The sequence below is a fragment of the Candoia aspera genome, chromosome 3, assembly GCF_035149785.1.
Source record: "Candoia aspera isolate rCanAsp1 chromosome 3, rCanAsp1.hap2, whole genome shotgun sequence".
Classification (NCBI taxonomy): Eukaryota; Metazoa; Chordata; class Lepidosauria; order Squamata; family Boidae; genus Candoia; species Candoia aspera.
The window spans coordinates 135,539,065-135,558,788 of NC_086155.1; the positions used below are offsets into that span (position 1 = coordinate 135,539,065).

General features: G+C 37.5%; 1 protein-coding gene across 1 annotated transcript in view; it reads left to right on the forward strand.

Moving 5' to 3' along the window:
• Nucleotides 1-654: 654 nt before the first annotated feature.
• The window catches only part of MYLK4 (myosin light chain kinase family member 4), a 32,608-nt gene continuing 13,538 nt past the window's right edge, over nt 655-19,724 (forward strand). Inside the window, 7 exon segments of the mRNA XM_063299940.1 lie at nt 655-743; nt 745-948; nt 950-1,192; nt 1,194-1,302; nt 14,862-14,928; nt 16,105-16,525; nt 18,673-18,947. Of these exon segments, the coding sequence (XP_063156010.1) occupies nt 655-743; nt 745-948; nt 950-1,192; nt 1,194-1,302; nt 14,862-14,928; nt 16,105-16,525; nt 18,673-18,947 (1,408 nt within the window).

The following is a 19,724-nucleotide window of genomic DNA, read 5'->3' on the forward strand; positions in this document are numbered from 1 at the left end:
GTTAGATGCCTTAAGCAGGCAGGATATAAAATAAGTAAAAGAATAAATAGCAGTGTGTGGAGAAAGGGATCTCTAATTCTGCTTATATGCAAATAGCTTCTAAATTTTAGGAACTATTTGTGTTGCGACATGCTTTGAAATAAATTCTCTGCGTGCCAAGAATTTTTTGTAAAGCAGCTGGCACTTTAAACAATTACTATTAAGCTGTAAAAATGTCAAGCACCCAAATTTAGCTTCCCCTTTAGGGGTGCTCATTTGGTTCATATCACTGATACAGTTGGATACTAGACTCGTACCGGTCATAAACAGTTGCTAAAATGTCCCTTGCTTCTCAGATGTCTTACAGCCTTTATGAAGTCAGATTCCACAAGTGGAAATAGTTCTTCTGACTTCCCTAAGAACTGATGGTCACTGACTGCAAGTGTATTAGACTAGGATGCTTGGCAAATGTCTGTCTGGACCATCATGATATTTTCTTAGGAATATTAAAAAAAGAAAGGTGTTTTTCCTAACTATTCAGGTTATCTCTCCAAGTTATGGCATCCTCTTTTAATAGATTGAGTTTGATCTAATAGATTAGGTGTCTGTCCTTTAGAAAGCTTCTGAAGGCATGTCTCTTCATTTAGCTTCTGTGCATTGATGTAAATAGATATAATGGCTACCTCCAGCAAAAAGAAGTCACCTTCATCAGTAGCAGATTCCTTGGCCAAGATTTTTGATCCTAACACTTTACAGAATCAGCATGTCTCATGAAGAGGGACCCTCCCCTATACTCTCTTTATCAAACACAAGTTTCTACTCTCCTGAAAATAGATGTGTGTTAGACCTGAAGGTGGCTTCCTTGGATCAGAAAATATGTGTATTGCTGACCATGCAAGACAATGTTCTGCAGAAATTAGATGGTGTTTCATAGGAAATCTGTTCTATGGAAAGGAATATTGAACTCTTGAAGGAACTGTGGCAAGAGACCACCTGCTGTCACATCAGAAAAGTCAATGAGCTCTGCTATGAAGCTATTATGCACAGACATTAACAAGAAGCTCTCTGAAATGACCAAGAATGCTGAGCAACATAAACAAAGATTAGAAGGAGCTGAACAAGTGATCCTGGAGGTTCAGCAACTTGTTAGTTCTTTAGGAGAGGAATTAAAGACATCTACACTCACTGATCGAATATACAGGAAAGAAGCTCCTTATCCTAAGAGTTGGTGGCAATTTGAAAAAAGATAAATCAGAAAATTGTTTCAGAATGCAGATGTTTTCAGGCAAAAAGGAAGCATTGTTCAACAAATGGAATGAAAAGGTAAGTCCAGGGTTATAGTGCTGCTAGGAGCCTATTGTATCTTCTCCTTTGTATCTGGTGAACATTGCTTTCTTGTTAACTGTAGGAAATAATCTGATGTTACAGTTTAAAAGTGCATAAAATTAGAAGCAGAGTTAATAGTACAAACAAGCTATTAATGGCACATGCATCTAAATATTCAGTTAACAGTTTGTTCTTTCTAGAAACCATAATTAAAGAAGAAATCCTTTTCCCATTGTCTTTGGTGACAAAACTGTTCTAAAATTCAGTGTAGTGTAATTAGTCTAGTACTAACCAAACATTACTTCTCAAGCTTTTGGAAAATCACTGTATAGAACTTTTTCTCTAAATCGGAAAAAATGTAAATTATCTCACTCCAGGTTTTATGTCAGATTATTAAAACAGACAAGCAAATAAAAGACAGCAGTAACATTTAAAAATGAAATAATTGAGCCATTATGTATTATATTTTATTAAGTGCTTGTAATCAACAAAACTGTCAATTTCCTTTTCCAGTTTCTTGTATTTTCGATTTGTTTATAAGTTATATGCTTTGTAAAAGAAAAATGACACTCCATACTAATAACAATATATTTTTATTAGACTAGAATATTGGGTTGATTCAGTTGCACTACTGAACCATAGTTTAATTTATCTATAGATTATCGTGATAAAAATTAATCTAAAGAAACCTTGAATTTGAACCTTTGGAGTAATCTTGTACAGATCAAAAACTTCATCATAATTTAGATTATTTATAGTTTGCCACATGTCCAAATGCAGATGAATGCAGAGCTAAATCTGACACAAAGCTACGCTAGTTAATCTCAAATGGAAGCTGAATACAACTATACCAACCTGCAAAAGATTCCTTGTAGTATTTGGGTCAAACTACAGCACCTTCTCTCTTTCTTCTTTTTCTCCAAGGTATATGAGTAAACCTCTGATCCCTAATTGGAAAAAAACAAATATGGGAGTGTTGTATAACTTTTATGGACAATAGGCATTGTTGCACATTCTCACAAAATGGTGTGGATATCCTTTTTTTTTCCCCCTGCAAATGGTTTGAAATCTTGTAAGACTGTAGTAATCTCATGACAGCACATTCTCACCTGAAATCAGACAAGATCTCATGGAAGAATACCAATGATCTGTTGGATTTGGCAGATTTTATAAGATTTTAATCATTTTTAAAAAGCATTTTAGTTAATTTGGGGGATCCACAGAACCCACCACAGATACCTCAAGCAGCTTGGCACCCAAGGACACTATATTAGCAACCTGTAACATATAGGAAATTCACACTTAATAGGTTTGGAGATACCAATCCTATTGGCCTTCTGTAGAGCATAAAGACCTGTCTCTTCCCATGATCATTAGGCTAGGGTGATAGTTGAGCACATTTTGTGATATGTGTGCATATTTTTACCACCAGCCTCAGTTACATATATAGTTTGGTCCTCCCGGTCAGCTGAATGGTTGGTCTCTCCCACTCTCCATTTCTTTTGCCTTCCCTCCCTCCATTTTAAATATATCCATTGCCTCCAAATTACCTCAGTCATGACTTAGGCTACCTACACTTAATCATACACAATTGTGCCTTGACAAAACCCCTTGACTCCATGATGTTGCATTTGTCCTTTCTCCAGCCCACGAATGAGACAACCTTAGGACACTACTAGCTGTTTCAGTATCACAGTAGTATTTCCTAGATATATGCAAACTCTATCTTCCTGGGAATGGAATCTTGCATTTTATTTTGTCCCCAGTCAATGCCAATCCAGCTATTTCCGGGTGTCTTGATACACAGGAGTTTTCTAGAAGTTAATCTTCCAAAGCCGAAGAGGCTTGTAGTGTTTTGGTCCAGGCCCCAAATAGGCCTGATAACCCTAGAACCCCACAAAACACTGTCAGTTTGAAAGAATAATTTTTGGAAAAGTTGACTGGTTAGATCAACATATCTGGAGGAGAGTTAGACCAGGTTCTTCAGACAATCCATTTCTGGAATGGTAGGTTTTACACATATGTAGTATTTTCCCCTTATTCCAACACTATCCAACCACAACCTATAAAAGTAGAAATCTGTAGCACCTCTTCACCTGTTACCCTGAAGGCCTTTTAAAGTGATCTGTTGTAGATGTGATTAAAGGCATACTTGGGAGTGTTGGAGATGTGAGTGTGCTTATTTTCTAATCACTAGCTAGCCTCTACTACAGCCATTTGTTTATCCTCTCCATTAGTATTTTGTTTCCCAAGTTTCTTCCATACTATCATTCTCTCTCTCTCTGTCTCACACACACACACACACACACAGAGCGAGAGAGAGAGCGAGAGCCTTGTTTCTGACACCAACTTCTGTTCAGCCTTCCAGCTAGCAAACAGAAAGCTAAATCCTCCACTTTATTGAGAGGGAGGGGAAAAGAATTTGAATCATATTCACCCCCACCATCCAGTGACCTATTTGGACATACTTCTCCTGGTACAGGAAACCACCCATTTTAAGTGGAGTCATTGGGAGGAGAAAGTAGGATTCCTAGTCTTTCTAACTTTTCTGAGAAGACTATTGGGAAGCTGCAGTGAAGCACGGATATATGTTGAATGTGCATCATATGATGCAGTCTGTGGAACTGTGTAAGAAGGTTGTCTATGCATTTCTCGTTTATGCATTTCTTTGAATGATGCACAGATCCAAAGATGTATCCCCCCTCCATACTCCTTACAAAACGACTTCAACTTGTTTTTGCACGGCTACAGTATGACTGAGACCTTTGGGTTTAGGCTGTTCTTGTCCTTTTGAATCATAACAAGACCATGATAAGCTAAGTTAACAGGTGATGTTTATGTTAAGCTAGCCAAATTATGCATTTAGTTTATGGACATTCTGTTCTTCCATATAAATGTATTTATCTTCTTGTAGTGTCAGTCTAGATTTCTTAAGACCAACAGCTGGTGGGGCCAGTAGAATTTAACTAAATTCTCCCCAGCCTGATTTAGCATTACTCTGCCCTGTACCACTCTTAATCAGAGCCATTTATATATAATTATGTTTGACCCAACGGTTTATACTTGTGGTGGAAAGCAGAGATACTGTAGAATATAATTTTTTAAAATCATGACATGGATTTCTCTAGATAAATATCAGCTTTCTTTTAAACTTGGAGTAAGACATTAAGAACTTTAATGCAAATGCTTTCAAAAACATTTACATTACTTTTTAGTTCCAAAAAAGTAACAAAATAACGATGTACTAATACCACATCTTGAAGCAGTAAATTCAAGGCAAAATAAGCTTCTATCTTTGCAGATGTCGAAGACTCACATCCTCAGCCAGTTCTCCTGGCCCCCTTTTTGCCAAGATTGGCAAATATCAAGGACAAAATGTCCTCTCAAATTATGAAGATCCAAGCAAGGATAATACAGTTATGATTTGGATGTTGTTGAGAGAACTGAGCAATTTTTTATGATAGTTTTCCAGGGAAACCAGGATGCTTTCTATCTCTGCAGAACCAGGCCCAAAGCTGTGGCAGAAGAGATACCAAAGTGCTAAGGGTTCAAAGTGTAAGTCATCCAAGCCCAGACAGTCCTCCTAAATTTGAGTAGTGCTTAAACCTCAGGTGAACTTTTGCAGGGTTGGAGCAAAATTTAATTTATCCCAGCATCTAGACAGATTTTGGGAATATTGAACAACGCGAACCAGCACTGTTGTTGGACATTACAGTCTGTGCTGAATTCCCCACTGGAAAATTCAAAGTTTCCAGTTTTCTTCAGCTGTGGTGGATTATTTCAGTGCTTTCCAGTCACTAGCTGTAGGCCAATGCTCTTCGTGCTATGGCATGCCATTCTAAGTCATTTCTGAGGAACCAGACTGGTTCATTTCCAGTTCATTTCCAAATGTGCAAAAGTATAAGCGAGCACAAGATAAATGGTTTCTCTAAATGGCTGGCCCAACATTATTCAATGAAATGGAATGGGATACTCTAGGGTTGGTCATAGTTGCCTCCTCCTGGTTTTCTGGTATGAAAACTCGTGCAGAACTTCTTTCAAATTATATAAATCTTACTGCAGGATAACACTCATCTTTTATGATACTGGCCATACTGGCTAGGATGGGTGGGAGTTGGAGTTAGGGGGTCACTAGTTGTTGATGTTTTCTATAGGAAGAGTGCTACCAGCTCCAACTATTCATCCAAGCAGATGAATCACTTATTGAGCTTCATATATTTCAAGTGATTGGTCTTCATCCACTCTGTTATTATATCTAGATACTGGTTCCAAACATATGCTGCTTCTTTTTTCTTGAAATAAAAGATACATTATCAATATGTAAAAAAAAAAAATTCCTATCAGCATGGAGGATAGACTAATACAGCAGTGCTGTTGGGTATTTTTTCTTATTGTTTGATTTGTAGTTTGGAATATTATTGCATTTGTTCTGGCATGTTATTGTTAATCACTCTGGTTGTCCATATAAAAGGAAAAGGTCTGTGTGAACATGAAACACAATTAAAGCTTAATGTAGGCAATAAAAATGCATTTTAATAGAATCCAGGGCCAATTTAGCTATTCTCAAAAAGGAAAAAAAAATCATTGGCTCCATCCAATAAACCACAGCTGGATTTACTAAACATGCATCTGTGTAATGTTAAGCAAAACCAGGTTATAATTCACTTCTTAAATAAGAAGTGAAAGTTTCTCACTGTAATGCTTCCCAGCTGGGCTTGTCTGCTTCTTTTGCAGAGACTGTCTGTCAAGCTAAGGCCTGGTATTTACTATTGTTCAGAGTACAATTGGCAATTAGAATCTCATCAACCACTCCACAGGGAGGAAAAGCCAGGGTTTCCCAACGAAACTACTGAACATTTGGAGCATGCTCCAAACTGGATTGCAGTTAGAGACCTGTCTCATTTCAATAGTACTTATGTTCTTGTGCCTACAGTATATTCAGAGGGATTACTCAGTGATTCGAAACAAACAAACAAAAGCACCCTTGAAACCTTTAAACCAAAAAGACAAATCGTTTTATTTATTTATTTATTTATTTATTTATTTTTCAGATTTCTATCACCGCCCATCTCTCCCAAAAAGGGGACTCTGGGCGGTTTACAATAAAATCATGGACACAGTTTTTAAAACAGGATTAAAGCTAATTTGGGTGAGGTTTAGATTTTGGTAGAATTGCATCTTCTGTTGGATGCGGTGAGGCTGGAGAAAGACTTATAGACTTGTTCTTTCTTTTCTTTCTTTCTTGGTCAGTGCTCAAGTTAAAAGTGATTGTTCAATATCCGTTCAAGGTTGACACTTTCAATAACCTAACATTTCTTCAATTTTTTCTAGATCATTCATCACCCACTGGGATTCCAGAGTGGTACATAATAAACATACAATTTAAAGACAAGAATAATGCAAGACAATAAAATAGCTTAACAACCTCTCTATTTAAAGTGTCTGGGCAAATAAAGGATTGCTTTAACATGCTATCAAAATATTTTCAGTGTCAGTGCCAGTTGTACTTTGTCTACCACTACAAATGTTCTCTCCTAGGACCCTTTAACCTTAATTGAGGGTCTAAGTGAGGGTGGGAGGGGTAGAGAGCAAGTTAGATGACCTTTGAGAAGGAATCCAGAGGCTGTTAGGGAAACACCAAGTGCGGAAGAAATGAGCATTAAGTCCAGGGAGGTAGGAGAGTGTCACAAAGAGACTCAGATTAGCTCCCTCCCTGACTCCCTGGGGTATAAGAGGGAGGGAAGGGAAGAGATGGACAAACTTGCAAGATTATATCACCACTATCAATAAAGTAGAGTTCTAGTCTTCCCATGAAGTCTGTTTCCTGATCTGGTCTACCTTGAAGGGCTTACAGGGGAAACTTTTCAAGCCATCCTGAGATAAGAAAATTATGTCAGCCATTTCAAAAGACATTATGAATTAATTTTTAATTATTTTGAGGGCCAAGAACATGCTGTCTGGATGAAAAGGGAGGTGCCTAGTTGCTCTGTGTTGGTGATTTCTGACCTAAAGTCATAATAAGGTTGGTAGAGGAACTTCAGAAAGGTTCTTTAAGGAACTTTAAGTAAAGCTTCTATCTCTCCAGTCATTTTGGATTGACATTTCAGTTGAATTCAGGACAGCTTCTAGGTAAGTAGATACAGGACTGCATGTTAAATCATATCCTATTTTGCATGTGTGAATGAGTTATCATGGATCCAATACCCCCAAAACAGAACATGCATTGTATTTCAATGGGCAATTGTTTTCAGTGGTATCACCACTGAGTTACAAGTCAAATAGCAGCAGCCCAAAATGTTTTGCTTTTGCTACCTAAGGCAAAGGCACACAGAGCATTCCCTGCATAGAAGTTGATCAGACTGAAAGTTGAATTATACTTCAGACAACCTCTACTGCACCTGATCATAACTAAGTTGCTTCAGGAACAGCGGGTAAGCTTTGTGCTGCACATACAGCTGTGATTTCCAACAACTTGTTGTAATCATGCCCTATCCTGCAGAATTTGCTTCCTGAGGTAGCTGACTCATTCTGCCAAATGGTAGGCCTCTTACTGCAATCAAACATAGTGTATTGTAGTGGAGAGCCAATGTAGTATGAGATGTTATACTTGGGCTGGGGAAACCCAGGTTCACATCTCCATTTTACCATGGCCCTCAGTAGATGACCATGGCCCAGTCACTCTCTTTTAGCTCAGTCTAACGTACAAGGTTGTTATGGTGATAAAATGAAGTGAGATTCTGTCCCTTCTCATCTACATTGCCTTCAATTCCCAGATGGGAAATAAATTCAGTGAATGAAAAAAACATGCATATGTGTATACCCCAGCTGTTAATGCCATAGCAATTCTCAACAAGGATGGTCTATTGATTCTGAATTTAAAAATGAGCATTGACTATGTAAGAGATGAAAGGACTAAACATGTTTAGTCTTATCCAAGCACAATACTTGCACAGTATCCAAACATAATATTGTGCTTATCCAAGCACAATGCATGCAATCTGGGATACTTTTGCAATGCCTTTTGCTGTTTTTTGCTTACCTTGTGGTATAGTGCCGCAATGTCCCTATATACAATAGTAACAAGGCTGATTTTGTTTCCATAATGTTAATACATACCAGACAATCAGGGACATTCTATAAGCCTCTTAAAAGGCCCTATTAAATCTTGTGACCCTGTCATCATACTTAATGGATATTACCCCTGAGTTTCTGTCAATATAAATAAGAGCAAATTTGAGGGCTACCAAACACAGAAGAATAAATGTAGAAGTACCAGAAAGAGGGACATTGGAACTTAGCAACTCTTACACAATTCATGTCTCAAGATAATGATGCTTTAGTATGATTGCATGTGGCTTGATAACTGGGAAGACATGTTTGTTTCATAGAAGTACCTGCATTATCAGCGACCATGGTATTAGATTGTTTGAGAGTTACATGTTGAACAGCCTGAAATCATTACTCAAATCAAATAACCATAGTTAATATGGTTAGTAGTTATGGTTTTTAATGTAGTTATTAATGGAATTGATATACTGTAAAAGCTGGATATCTGATTCCAGTAAGTCTCTGAAGTCATTTTGAGGAAGATCCCTCATTGCAGACAATATAGTTGTTGCAAATACACATACACACATGCACACACACAGTCTAATAAATGCAGTTGAGCCGAAGTCATAGAACAGTTCATTTTGGTGCTTGATTCAATCCGATGGGATAATGATGGACAAAAGCCCAAGGAATCTTCATAAAAACATTAATTGTAGAGCTTCTGGCAGAAGGAAGAAAATCAAAGGGTTTCAGTAGGTGAATCAAAAAAAAAAAAAGGAAGTTGAGTATTACAACATTGCCAGATTAGACTTGATGCACAAAGAGGTGATTCAAATGGCTCTTTAAAAAAGAAGTCAGGCGTTCATAAAATCCCCGGGTTAATTTTGGACTGAATCTCCAATTGCTACTAAAGGTATGATAATTTATGCCTAAAGCTGCCTTCATGTCTAACTCCTGCATTTTCCAGCATATATTTCTTCAAGTAATCGTGTCCAACCATCAGGTAGATGGGAAAGAAAATGGCATGAAAATTGAAGGTAGCTTTTCTGTCTTTGCTGCTTTGAGAACACTTTGCCCTCACAAGAATTCAGGCAAATATTATGCTCTAGAAGGAACAGCCAAAGGCCTTACAAAAAGGAGACCCTGTTCAGCCTGGCATAACACTAGTTCCCCTTTGAAGGCAACCTGCTTCACAATTGCCAGATCTGGATACCTGAGAGAAAGTGGTAATTGAAAGCAAATATTTTGTGCAACAACCTCTCCCAGCTTTGGATCTCCACAAATGACCTCTTTTCTGGTCACTGGGCATGCTAGTTGTGGAAGATGGGAGCTCTGAGAGAATGTGAGCTCTAGTCTGAAGGATCCAAGGGTGGGTTTAGCATGAAGGGTAGTACTCAGAAACAGCAATGAGGATCTCAATAGAAAAGCAGCCCTTGGTAATAGAAAACGAAGTCTCCGAAAAAATGAATTCTAGCTTAGCTTTTTCCTTGACACATCAGTTCTATGGAGAATGGGACAGACACACACACTTTAGAGTCAAACAAAATAACACTAGGTTTGTTAGCTGGTAGTAAGATATAAGCCTAAATTGCCTATTCAAACATTCAAACATAAATCATCGTTCCAATAGAAGAGAATATCTGTAGCTCAGGGTTGAACTGTGGAGTCCTTGGTGCTCTCTGAGCTTGGTTGTCTGCTTGCAGATGTTTCATTACCCAACTAGGTAATATCACCAGTGCGAGTGAGTGTGAGGTTTGCCAGTTTATATACAGCAACTTGCCCTGCCAGTGTTGGTGGGGGTGGGTTTCTCCCTGGTAGTTCCTTGATTGGAGTATTGTTTTCTCCCTGATTGTTTGTCTGGTGTTAATCTGGGTGTTGGCTGCTGAAGGGGATGTGTTCTGGTCTTTTTGTTTCCTTCTTAGCTCGAACTGATGCTGCTACCTAGTTGGGTAATGATATGTCTGCAAGCAAACAACCAAGCTCAGAGAGCACCAAAGACTCCACATAAATCCTGGATCTATAATTTGAAATATGCCATTACATTTTTTTTCCTGATGAACATGCTCCCCTGTAAAAATCATTACATGTAAAAAGCTATTTAAAACAATTAGCTTCTAAAACAGAATGGTTTCACTCCCAAAGGCTGGTCATGTCTCTGAAAAGATGGCAAAAAGGAGTTTAAATGAATATGCCCTGAGAAGAAATTCTAGAGCCATTTCAAAAAATAATGTGCTGCTTCTCACTGAGTTGTACAATGGTATTTTGACCCTCCATGATTTATCTTACTGCTTGGCCACTGTGGAAGGGATGTTGCGGGAGGGGAAAATAATTGGGACACAAACTGTTTAGACACCTCTTGAAATCAGCTTTCTTATGTCTTTTCAAATCAAAATTATTTTTTAAATTTATATATGGGAAACACTCATAATGCCTCTTTGACAGATTCATTCATTACATGAATGCCTAGACTCAGTTATGGAAATCTTTTTTTAAAAAATTGTAGATTTAAATAGCTCTTTGACATAATTATGCACATTCCACATTTGTGGTCCCTTTTATAGTGGGAAATCACTAATTAAAGTCTTTGCAAGTAATATTTCCATGTGTTGTGCTGTTTTAATCATTCTTTCAGTGGGGAAGACACCGTGATAATTATATAAAGCTCAGTCTTAGCTAAACTTACAGTACTTGGAAGTTGGTCTTCTTCCCTATTCCCTACCGTTCCCTACCACCATTTCTATGGATGCTACAATCTGAAACATTTGTAACCTGGATTTATGCATGTTTATTGAGGATAATATTTTAATTTTAATTTTCTATTCATGCTGAAATGTGGTCTTATAATTAGTTTTATTACTGCTATTTTAATATCTGTACCTAGTGGTTTTTTTAATTGATCGTTTGTGTAATTTGTTTTCAGATTGATTTGCTTTAGCATTTATTTATTTATTGTATACATTTGTTCACACTAAACTTGTTAATTGTATATCTACTATCTCAATCCTTAGGGACTCTTAAATAAATAAAATGCTGTAAGGTTCAAGGAGAGGGTTTCAGTTTAAGTGGTTTCCTTTTCCTTTTTTAATCTTTTGTGCATTTTCCCACAAAATGTTGAAGATACCACTTATATCTTGGATTCTTTATTATTTATTAGTTTTGCTCCAGTCAGCAATTTTAGCTTAAAGTACAGTTATTTATTTATTTATTTACTATCCTGCTTTATTATTCTTGTAAATAACTCAGGGCGGCGAACATAGCTAATATTCCTTTCTCCTCCTATTTTCCCCACAACAACAATCCTGTGAGGTGAGTTGGGCTGAGAGAGAGTGACTGGCCCAAGGTCACCCAGCCGGCTTTCATGCCTAAGGCGGAACTAGAACTCTCAGTCTCCTGGATTCTAGCCCAGTGCCTTAACCACTAGACCAAACTGCTATTATATTAAATATAAATATTTAAAATTTATCAGCCATAATTATGGCCAGTATACCTGAAATAACAAAATAGTGGGAGGACAAGTGATAGGAGATGATTAGCTCAGAAGTATCTGGCCCAAAATGGAATGCTCATATGAAAGATCTGTCTGGGATTAATCCAGGCATGATCTATCCCTTCCCCCATTAGTTAATAGTGTACTTTTCTGGGAGCAATATAGTCATAAAAGTGTCCTCTAGATGTCACTAAAGCACTGAAGACTACAGAAGTAGTCCCAAACCAGATACAATATAGGTACCATAAATTTACTGATAACCACCATCAGCATTTTGCCAGTTTTTTAAAAGCCTGTTGATGCTTTCTAATGTCAGTTAAAGTTAGAAGCTACTTATTAGTTTCAAATCACCTTCATTCTTTAAATGTTAATAAATTATGGGTATAAAAATTATTTAGATTAGTCCTGCTTTTCTCTTAAGTAACGGGAATGTTAATTCGCCTCAGAGAACTCTGAGAATCTCTTTCATTTTAGATGTTAAATTATTATAGCCTCTTACTCTAAAACTCTGGAAGAAAGATCAACTTTAAATCCTAATGTCCCCTATTAAGTGCCAGGTCAAAAGGGACAATAGAAAAAGAGAAAGAAAGAAAGTTATTTTATTTGACTGTATCAGTGAAAATGCCCAGGCAGATGGATGACTTTGGAGAATTAAACAGGATCAGATCTGATGAGGACTTGTATGGAAGGCTAGACTGGACACTCAGAAAGACTTCCCTAAATCACTTTGGTACAGTTGCCAAGAAACATGGACATGGAAACAACTGTTACATCAACAGGAGTTGAATTTGACCCGAAGGACACTTAACTGCTAATAGTGATTAAAGTACATGCCATTTCCCCAGTAGCAATGTACATTCTTTTCCAGCATCATGCAGCCATTGTGGAGGTGATGTAAAGCCAGTCCTGGTTATTGTTATACCAGCTCCACAATAGCTGGATAGAAGAACTTACCAGAAGCTGTAAGTTTAGTAACGGGTAAATGGCCGCAGTAAATACCAGAACTTTCCCATGTGGTATAATTCGTATGTGGAATTATTGAAAATAATTGTCCTAAGTAAGAACCCTCCTGCGTCATTCACTCCTTGGATTCCTGAGACTTCTCATCACACCTTGCAACCATCCACAGGTGCCAGTCAGGTATTTTTAAAACATGCCACAAAAAATGCAGCAAAGAAAAGACAGGAGTGGAGACAGCTGGTGCCATTTTCAGTGCTGTCTCATTGGCCAACTATAAAAAATATTGGCCATTCTCAAGGAGAAGGTAAAGACATTTTTGTTAGCGTTGGAAACATGCTTCTTACATCTGTGTGGAAAGGGCCTTGTTGAAGGGGATAGCGTGGGTGAAATAATTAGGATGTGACATGGACATTGCTTTGAAAAAGACTGGGGTTGCTTATAACTGCATTGCAAAACCTGAGGACTACATAGGCATTACCACCTGGAGCCTCTTCAGAAGTTGTTTCCAAATTGTAGTTTTTAATATGAAAAAATATACACTGTTTATGCTCTGCCTGTTTTTTGGAAATTTTCTCTCTCCCAGCATGCACATCGAAAGCTAAATACGGCACTCAGCTGAGAAAAAAGCCATATGTCTCTGCTTTATATAGTTCTGGAATGCAAGACAACATATAGTTGTTGAAAACCATTTCCATTGCTGTAGATATAAGATTTGTGTCAATTTTTTTGTTAGGTTTTGTTAGGATAGCTTTCTATTACATACTGACTATATATTCACCTTAATTTTTTTTAAAAAAAGTGAAGGAGAGATGTCTGGAGAGGCATGCCTCCTCAGTTAGGGTCTCAAAAGAATATGGAAATTGAACGAAGAGTCTTAAATTGTTTTGAAACAATCCCCATGTCTTCGTTGCAGGTCCCTAAGATAGACTGCTAGATTAACTGTTTAAAAAATTAACTGGCTTACTTTATTTTGCTACAGGTCACCAGAATTCATTGTCATTTCATGCTTTTATATTGCTATAACTTCAGTAGGCCATTTTAAGCTTTGCACAGAATTTTGCTCACCTTAGTTTCATCAGAAAATGGAGATAGGTTCTAAAATTTATATAGCTAGCAGTGGCAGGAGGAGGGAAGATGTAACCTTGACAAATCAACTAATTAAAAAATAATCCTATGGAACAAAGTAATCTTTATTTGTTTGATTGGTTTGCTGCTTGTTTATTGCTTTTAATCGTTAGTTGTTTAATATGCTGAAGCAGAGGGAGAGAAAAATACAAAACGAAGAAAAACAGAAACTGAAAAAAGAGAAGAAGAAATTATCAAACATACAGAAAACATTTCAGTGATTAAACATAGCATTAAACCTTGACCATGTGGAATAATACTGGTCAGTCTTTCCATTAAGTCAGCAGAGAGCCAGTTCACATGCAGAGAGAGAACAAGAGAATGCACATCATCAATCCACAACTCATTTATTCCTTATTTTTATGGGGGTGGGAATTTTCAGCATGCACGTGCACACCCATATACACTAACTTATCTATTCCTGATTCTGTGTGTGTGAGAGAGAATGTGTGTGCCGTCAGAGCAAAAACAGAACTTTACACGTCTCACTATTGGTTTGAAGATCAGAAAGAAAGTAGTAGATTCATAGCCTTCAACCTAGCAGACGTTTCACTGAGAAGTTCAGATTAAAATGTTCACTTTTATGATGGTCAAATAGTGAATAGAGAGTAAAATCCTCAACTACGTTTTCATGCACAACAGCTTGTGGGAGTCAGCACATACCTTTCCATGAAATAAACAGACCTCACTGTTCAGCAGCAGGACTGGACTCTGAATTCCTTCTTTAAGGGAACCCCAGCCAGTTCAAAGACGTATGTTGCATAACTATAAAATTCAGGTAATGGTGACAGAAAGGGGAAATAATTCCAGATGCTGTCAGAGTTCGATTTTGATTGGCAGTCATGGAAAATCTGTGCTTAGAACAAGGAAATGCAACATTTTACAAAGGAAATATGTTATGAAACCTTGACCTGTTTGCTTGTTTTTCCCATAGGAAAAGTCATATCTTACTGCAAAGGGAACAAATTCTATAAAAAAGAAAAAAACGCCCGATTCCTCAGGTTAGATTTCTCTTTCTTTCTCTCAAAACTAATACGAGCGGTATTGTTTTTGCAGCTTTGTGCCCTAGACAGGGAGACTATGCTTTGTCAAATGGAAAAAGGGGTTTTTCACCCCCGGGCATTCTGGGATGAAATTTCTTAACCTTGGCTTTTTGCCCACGGGACTTGTGCCAAATCTATCCCTCTAGATCAGCGAGTTGTATTTTTCTTGTGCCAGCATTGCATAACCTCATTCCTGTAACTAGATCAGCCATGTTACTTAGCAGTATTTAGAAGTATGAGATAGAATTAAGCACACTGCATCCACTTAATTATCTGTTGTTATAACTTGTTTGCCAAATGTTATTGTATTGCTCACTGCAACAGAAATTTTGACTTGGGTTACAATGGGACTTGTTCACTAGAATGAAGGAAAGAAGTTAATACAGCTGACACTACATACACACACACACAAATAAATAAATTGTGGCATGTAAAAACCTATAGGATCTAATGAATACAGAAGCATCTGTTCTGAATGAGGTGTGAATAAATTGCTTTATTTTTAAAAATGGCAAAAATATCAGACAAACATCTGAAAATCTGATTTCTGAATGGGGATGAACGAATTAACTGTATAGTAACTATTGGAGTTGGGCAGCCAATAAATTAAAGTTAAATTAAATTAATGAATTCAAGGTTCTGCAACCACATAAAGTTTGCTTTCAGAGTTTTTTACGGTTCCAAATTTTTTAAAACAGGAAGGATGAAAAGAATACTCTCCTGCCTTCTTTTACTATGGACCTTTTGTATACCACTAGAGTTTATCTGAGGTGTAACTGTGCATTTTAGGTGGGACATTTCCGTCTTACATCTTCTCCCATGCTTCCCAGTTAGAATTGGGTTGCAGTCCTATGCTACTTGGAAGTGATGCTCTGACATGTGGAAATGTTTTAACAGAAGAGCAATGAATAGCAGTGGTCAGAATCCTCCAACTAGAAGCACCCCTTGAGTGAGAAGAGGAATATATTCTTTATAATGTATTTAGACTCTTAGTGGATGAGCACTTCACCTCAGAAGCTGGAAAGTCCCTGACTTTCAAAAGAGAGAAGCAAGTTTCTGCTGTGTAAACAACGGAATGATGTTGCATAAATATTCCTTTCACTGAAATCATTGGTCATTTTTTCTTAGTTCTAGATGGATCTGATGAGAAGTCAGAATCATATTCTCATTCAGAAAAGGTTGATAAACTCAACAAGGAGAATACTGAGAAGGCAAGCACTTTTCTTGTTCAGAGAAATTCCCCTACGTCTCTTGACCTTTATGAGTCTAAAGTGTGTGCAGAGCAAAGTCATAGCTATAGTTGGAAAAGTTCTCATCAGAAGACCACAGGAAAGAGTCAGGCAGAAGTGAATACCAATGAAGCCAACCAAAGTCAGAGTGTCCCAGATACACAAGGTGATGCTCTAGGACTTGTGAAGAAGCCTGATGGATCTCAAGAAAGTCCAGAGAATGTGGGAGAAGATGATAAAAGAAAGGGTATTACCAGGGATGAAAAAACAGAAGTACCAGAAACAACATCCCAAAGAAAAGATTCAGAAGAAGATCCAGATATCAAGTATGTTTTCAATATCATACTTTCCCCCTTTATATTTATTCTTACAGCATCATGCAGCGCTTATTGAACTGTAGCAGTTGGATCTGTATGCATAAGCTATCACTTTAGATCATTAGATTAAAGATAATCCATCCACAAGCATAGACAACACAAAACGTTTAATGGGCATTTAAAAAAAACCCACTCCAATATGGAAAGAGAAGATTGAGGGGGATAGTCACAGTAGCACTATCAGATGGACAAAGGCAAAAGTCAAAGAGTAAACTTATATTACAGAAAGATAAATTTCAGTTGAGAATTAAGAGAAATGTATGGAATGTAAGAGTAGTTTGACAATGGAAATAATTCCTTGGTGTGATTGTAGATACCCCCTCAGTAAAAGCTGTGAAGGAGAAAATGGTTAGCCATCTGACCAGAATTTTCTCATTCTGAATTTCTTGCATTAAGCAAGGGCCTGGACTATTAGGTCTGCAAAAACACCTTTTGTAGCGTTGGCGTTCTGGTCTTGGCATTCTGTGATAAAAAGAACTCGATATCCAACTTACACTTTTTTCAGTTTATTTCAACATCATCTTTTGAGGAGATGTTGAAATAAATGTTAGCATAACAATTGTTGACAATAATAAAAAAAAACAACTGTTCAACATGCTGTATTGATACACTTAGTCCTAATATTAATCCTGCATTATTTATAATCCTCTAAAGTCTTGGCTTTCACTGTACAAGAAAAAATTTTCTGCACAGTCTCATTGACATAAACTGGAACCACACAGACAAAACTTGAGTAAGAAAACTTCCTGTTGGATTGTGGCCAAATCCAATTTAGAACTTTTGTTCAACAAAGAAAACATTCTTATGGAAATTTTGACATGTTTCTAATGCAATTGATAGAAAGACTTAATGTTCCTGTCCATAACAAAATTCAGTAATAACAATAATTTGATAGGTGCTGAATTCTAGAGAAGGGAAGAACTTCATACACACTGTAAAATTTTGGAGGGAAATGGAATGGTTCTATTTAGCCAAACCATCTTCTTTGAAAAGATTCTGAAGTTAGATGGAATCCATAATACCTTGTTCACACATATAACAAGGAACACAACATATTGTGGAAGCTTGTGAGGTAATGGTAAAGCTGTCTGCTGCCTAAGGCTTCCAATTTAGCTGAGAAGGGATCTGTCTCATGTTGCCACAAGACTTATTCCTGTTCTAATATTCTGCCATTTCACTGGCAGTGAAAAGGTAGTATGGATACTTACTTTTAAAATTCCTGTTCTCTTCACCAGTTAAACCTATTTACCAGTATAAATGAGGTTCTATGCTCAGTCTCTCATGTCCTGGTCACCTCCTGTATGGATTACTGTAGTGTGCTCTACATGAGGCTACCCTTGAAGAGCATTTGGAAGCTTCAATAGGTGCAAAGGCAGCAGCAAGAGCTGTTATGTGTGCAGCTACATCTGCGCATGTTACACCACTGCTCTTCAAGCTGCATTGGCTACCAATTTGCTTCCAGGTTCAATTCATGGTGCTGGTGATGACCTGTAAAGTCCCACATGGCATGGGGCTGGGTTGTTTGAGGCACTGCCTCTCCCCAGTTACATCTACTTGTCCCATCAGGTCCAGCCAAAGAGGCATGTTGCGGGTTCCGTCCATGAGAGAATGCCACCTGACGGGACCCAGGCGGAGAGCCTTTTCTGTCATTGCACCTGCCCTGTGGAATATCATTCCTCCCAAGGTCAGACTGGCCGTGACCTTGCTGGCCTTCCAAAAAGGCCTGAAGACATGGCTTTGTCATCTGGCCTGGGGATCAGATAGTGGTGGTGCAGAGCCTATAAAGTGGTTATATTGTTCCTGAATTGACTGTGCTCTCCTGTTGATTGTATGGTATAGTTTTAATTGTTTTAATGCTTGTATAATTATTTTTTTAGTTTTCTGTACTGTTTGTGTTTTACTCTTGTAAGTCACCCAGAGTCACGTATGTGAGATGGGCAGCTATATAAATTGAATTAAATAAATACATAAATACATGTATTCATTTATAAACCATGAACTCTAAAGACAAATGAGCTTCTGACAATTTGGGTTGTTTATATTTCTCCACAATGTTCCAAAGATGACACTAGAATAATTTACATTCTCTCATCTAGGCATAAAGAAAATGAAAAAGCTTCATTCCTTCTGAAAGATGAGCAAACCAGCAGCAGCAAGCGTCGTGTGAATGATGGAAGTTTTCCCAAAGATGTCAACAAAAAGAGCAGAGTAGATGTAGTGAAGGCCAGTGGTGGACTTAAACCAAAAGAAGCAGCTAAGCCAAGAACAGTGGAGCCTGCCTTACCTGGAAAGACAGTGGGATCTAAATCAACAGCTGCCAACAAGGGCAAAGTGAAGCAAGAAGCTTCAAAAGGGGATAATTTTATAAGTGGTACAACATGGCTTTAAAAATACATAAAATATATAATCATTGTAAGCAAAATGAATGCATTTATATTTCATTTTCTATATTCTTCTTTTGATAGAAGAATAACATTTGGATTATTAGTTATACTGAAAACCTCATCTGAGGATGAGAAAGTAAACAAGTTTTAGTGCTACCTGTTCTTTTATCTATTCTTGTCATTTTGGGTGTTTCTTTAACCTTTTTATTGATTGATTGATTGATTGCCAATTAATAAGGTTTGGGTTTTGCTAAACATATAGGCATAGAAGCAAGTTGTTTTAACATTAAATTAAATTTTAATTAAATGTGCCATCAAGTGGTTTTCAGCTCCTAGTGACAACAGATAGGTTTTCTCCATGACAATCTATCCCTAACCTGGTCTTTCAGTTCTTCCAACAGTGCACTCATCGCCACCTTAACTGGGTCTGTCCACCTTGTTGCTGCTCATCCTCTTCTTCTCTTTCCTTCCACCTTTCCCTGCATTAGAGCCTTTTCCAGAGAGCTGGGTCTTCACGTAATGAGTCTTAAGTGGGATAATTTGAGCCTGGTCATTTGTGCCTTCAGTGAGAACTCTGGCTTGATTTGTTCGATGATCCATTGGTTTGTTTTCTTGTCTGTTCACAGTATTCTCAGGAGTCTCCTCTAACACCAAAGTTAAAAAATGTCAATACTTTTCCTATCCTGCTTCTTTAAAGTCCAACTTTCACTTCCATAGAGTGTCACAGAGAATACCATGGCTTGCACGATTCTGATCTTTGTAGG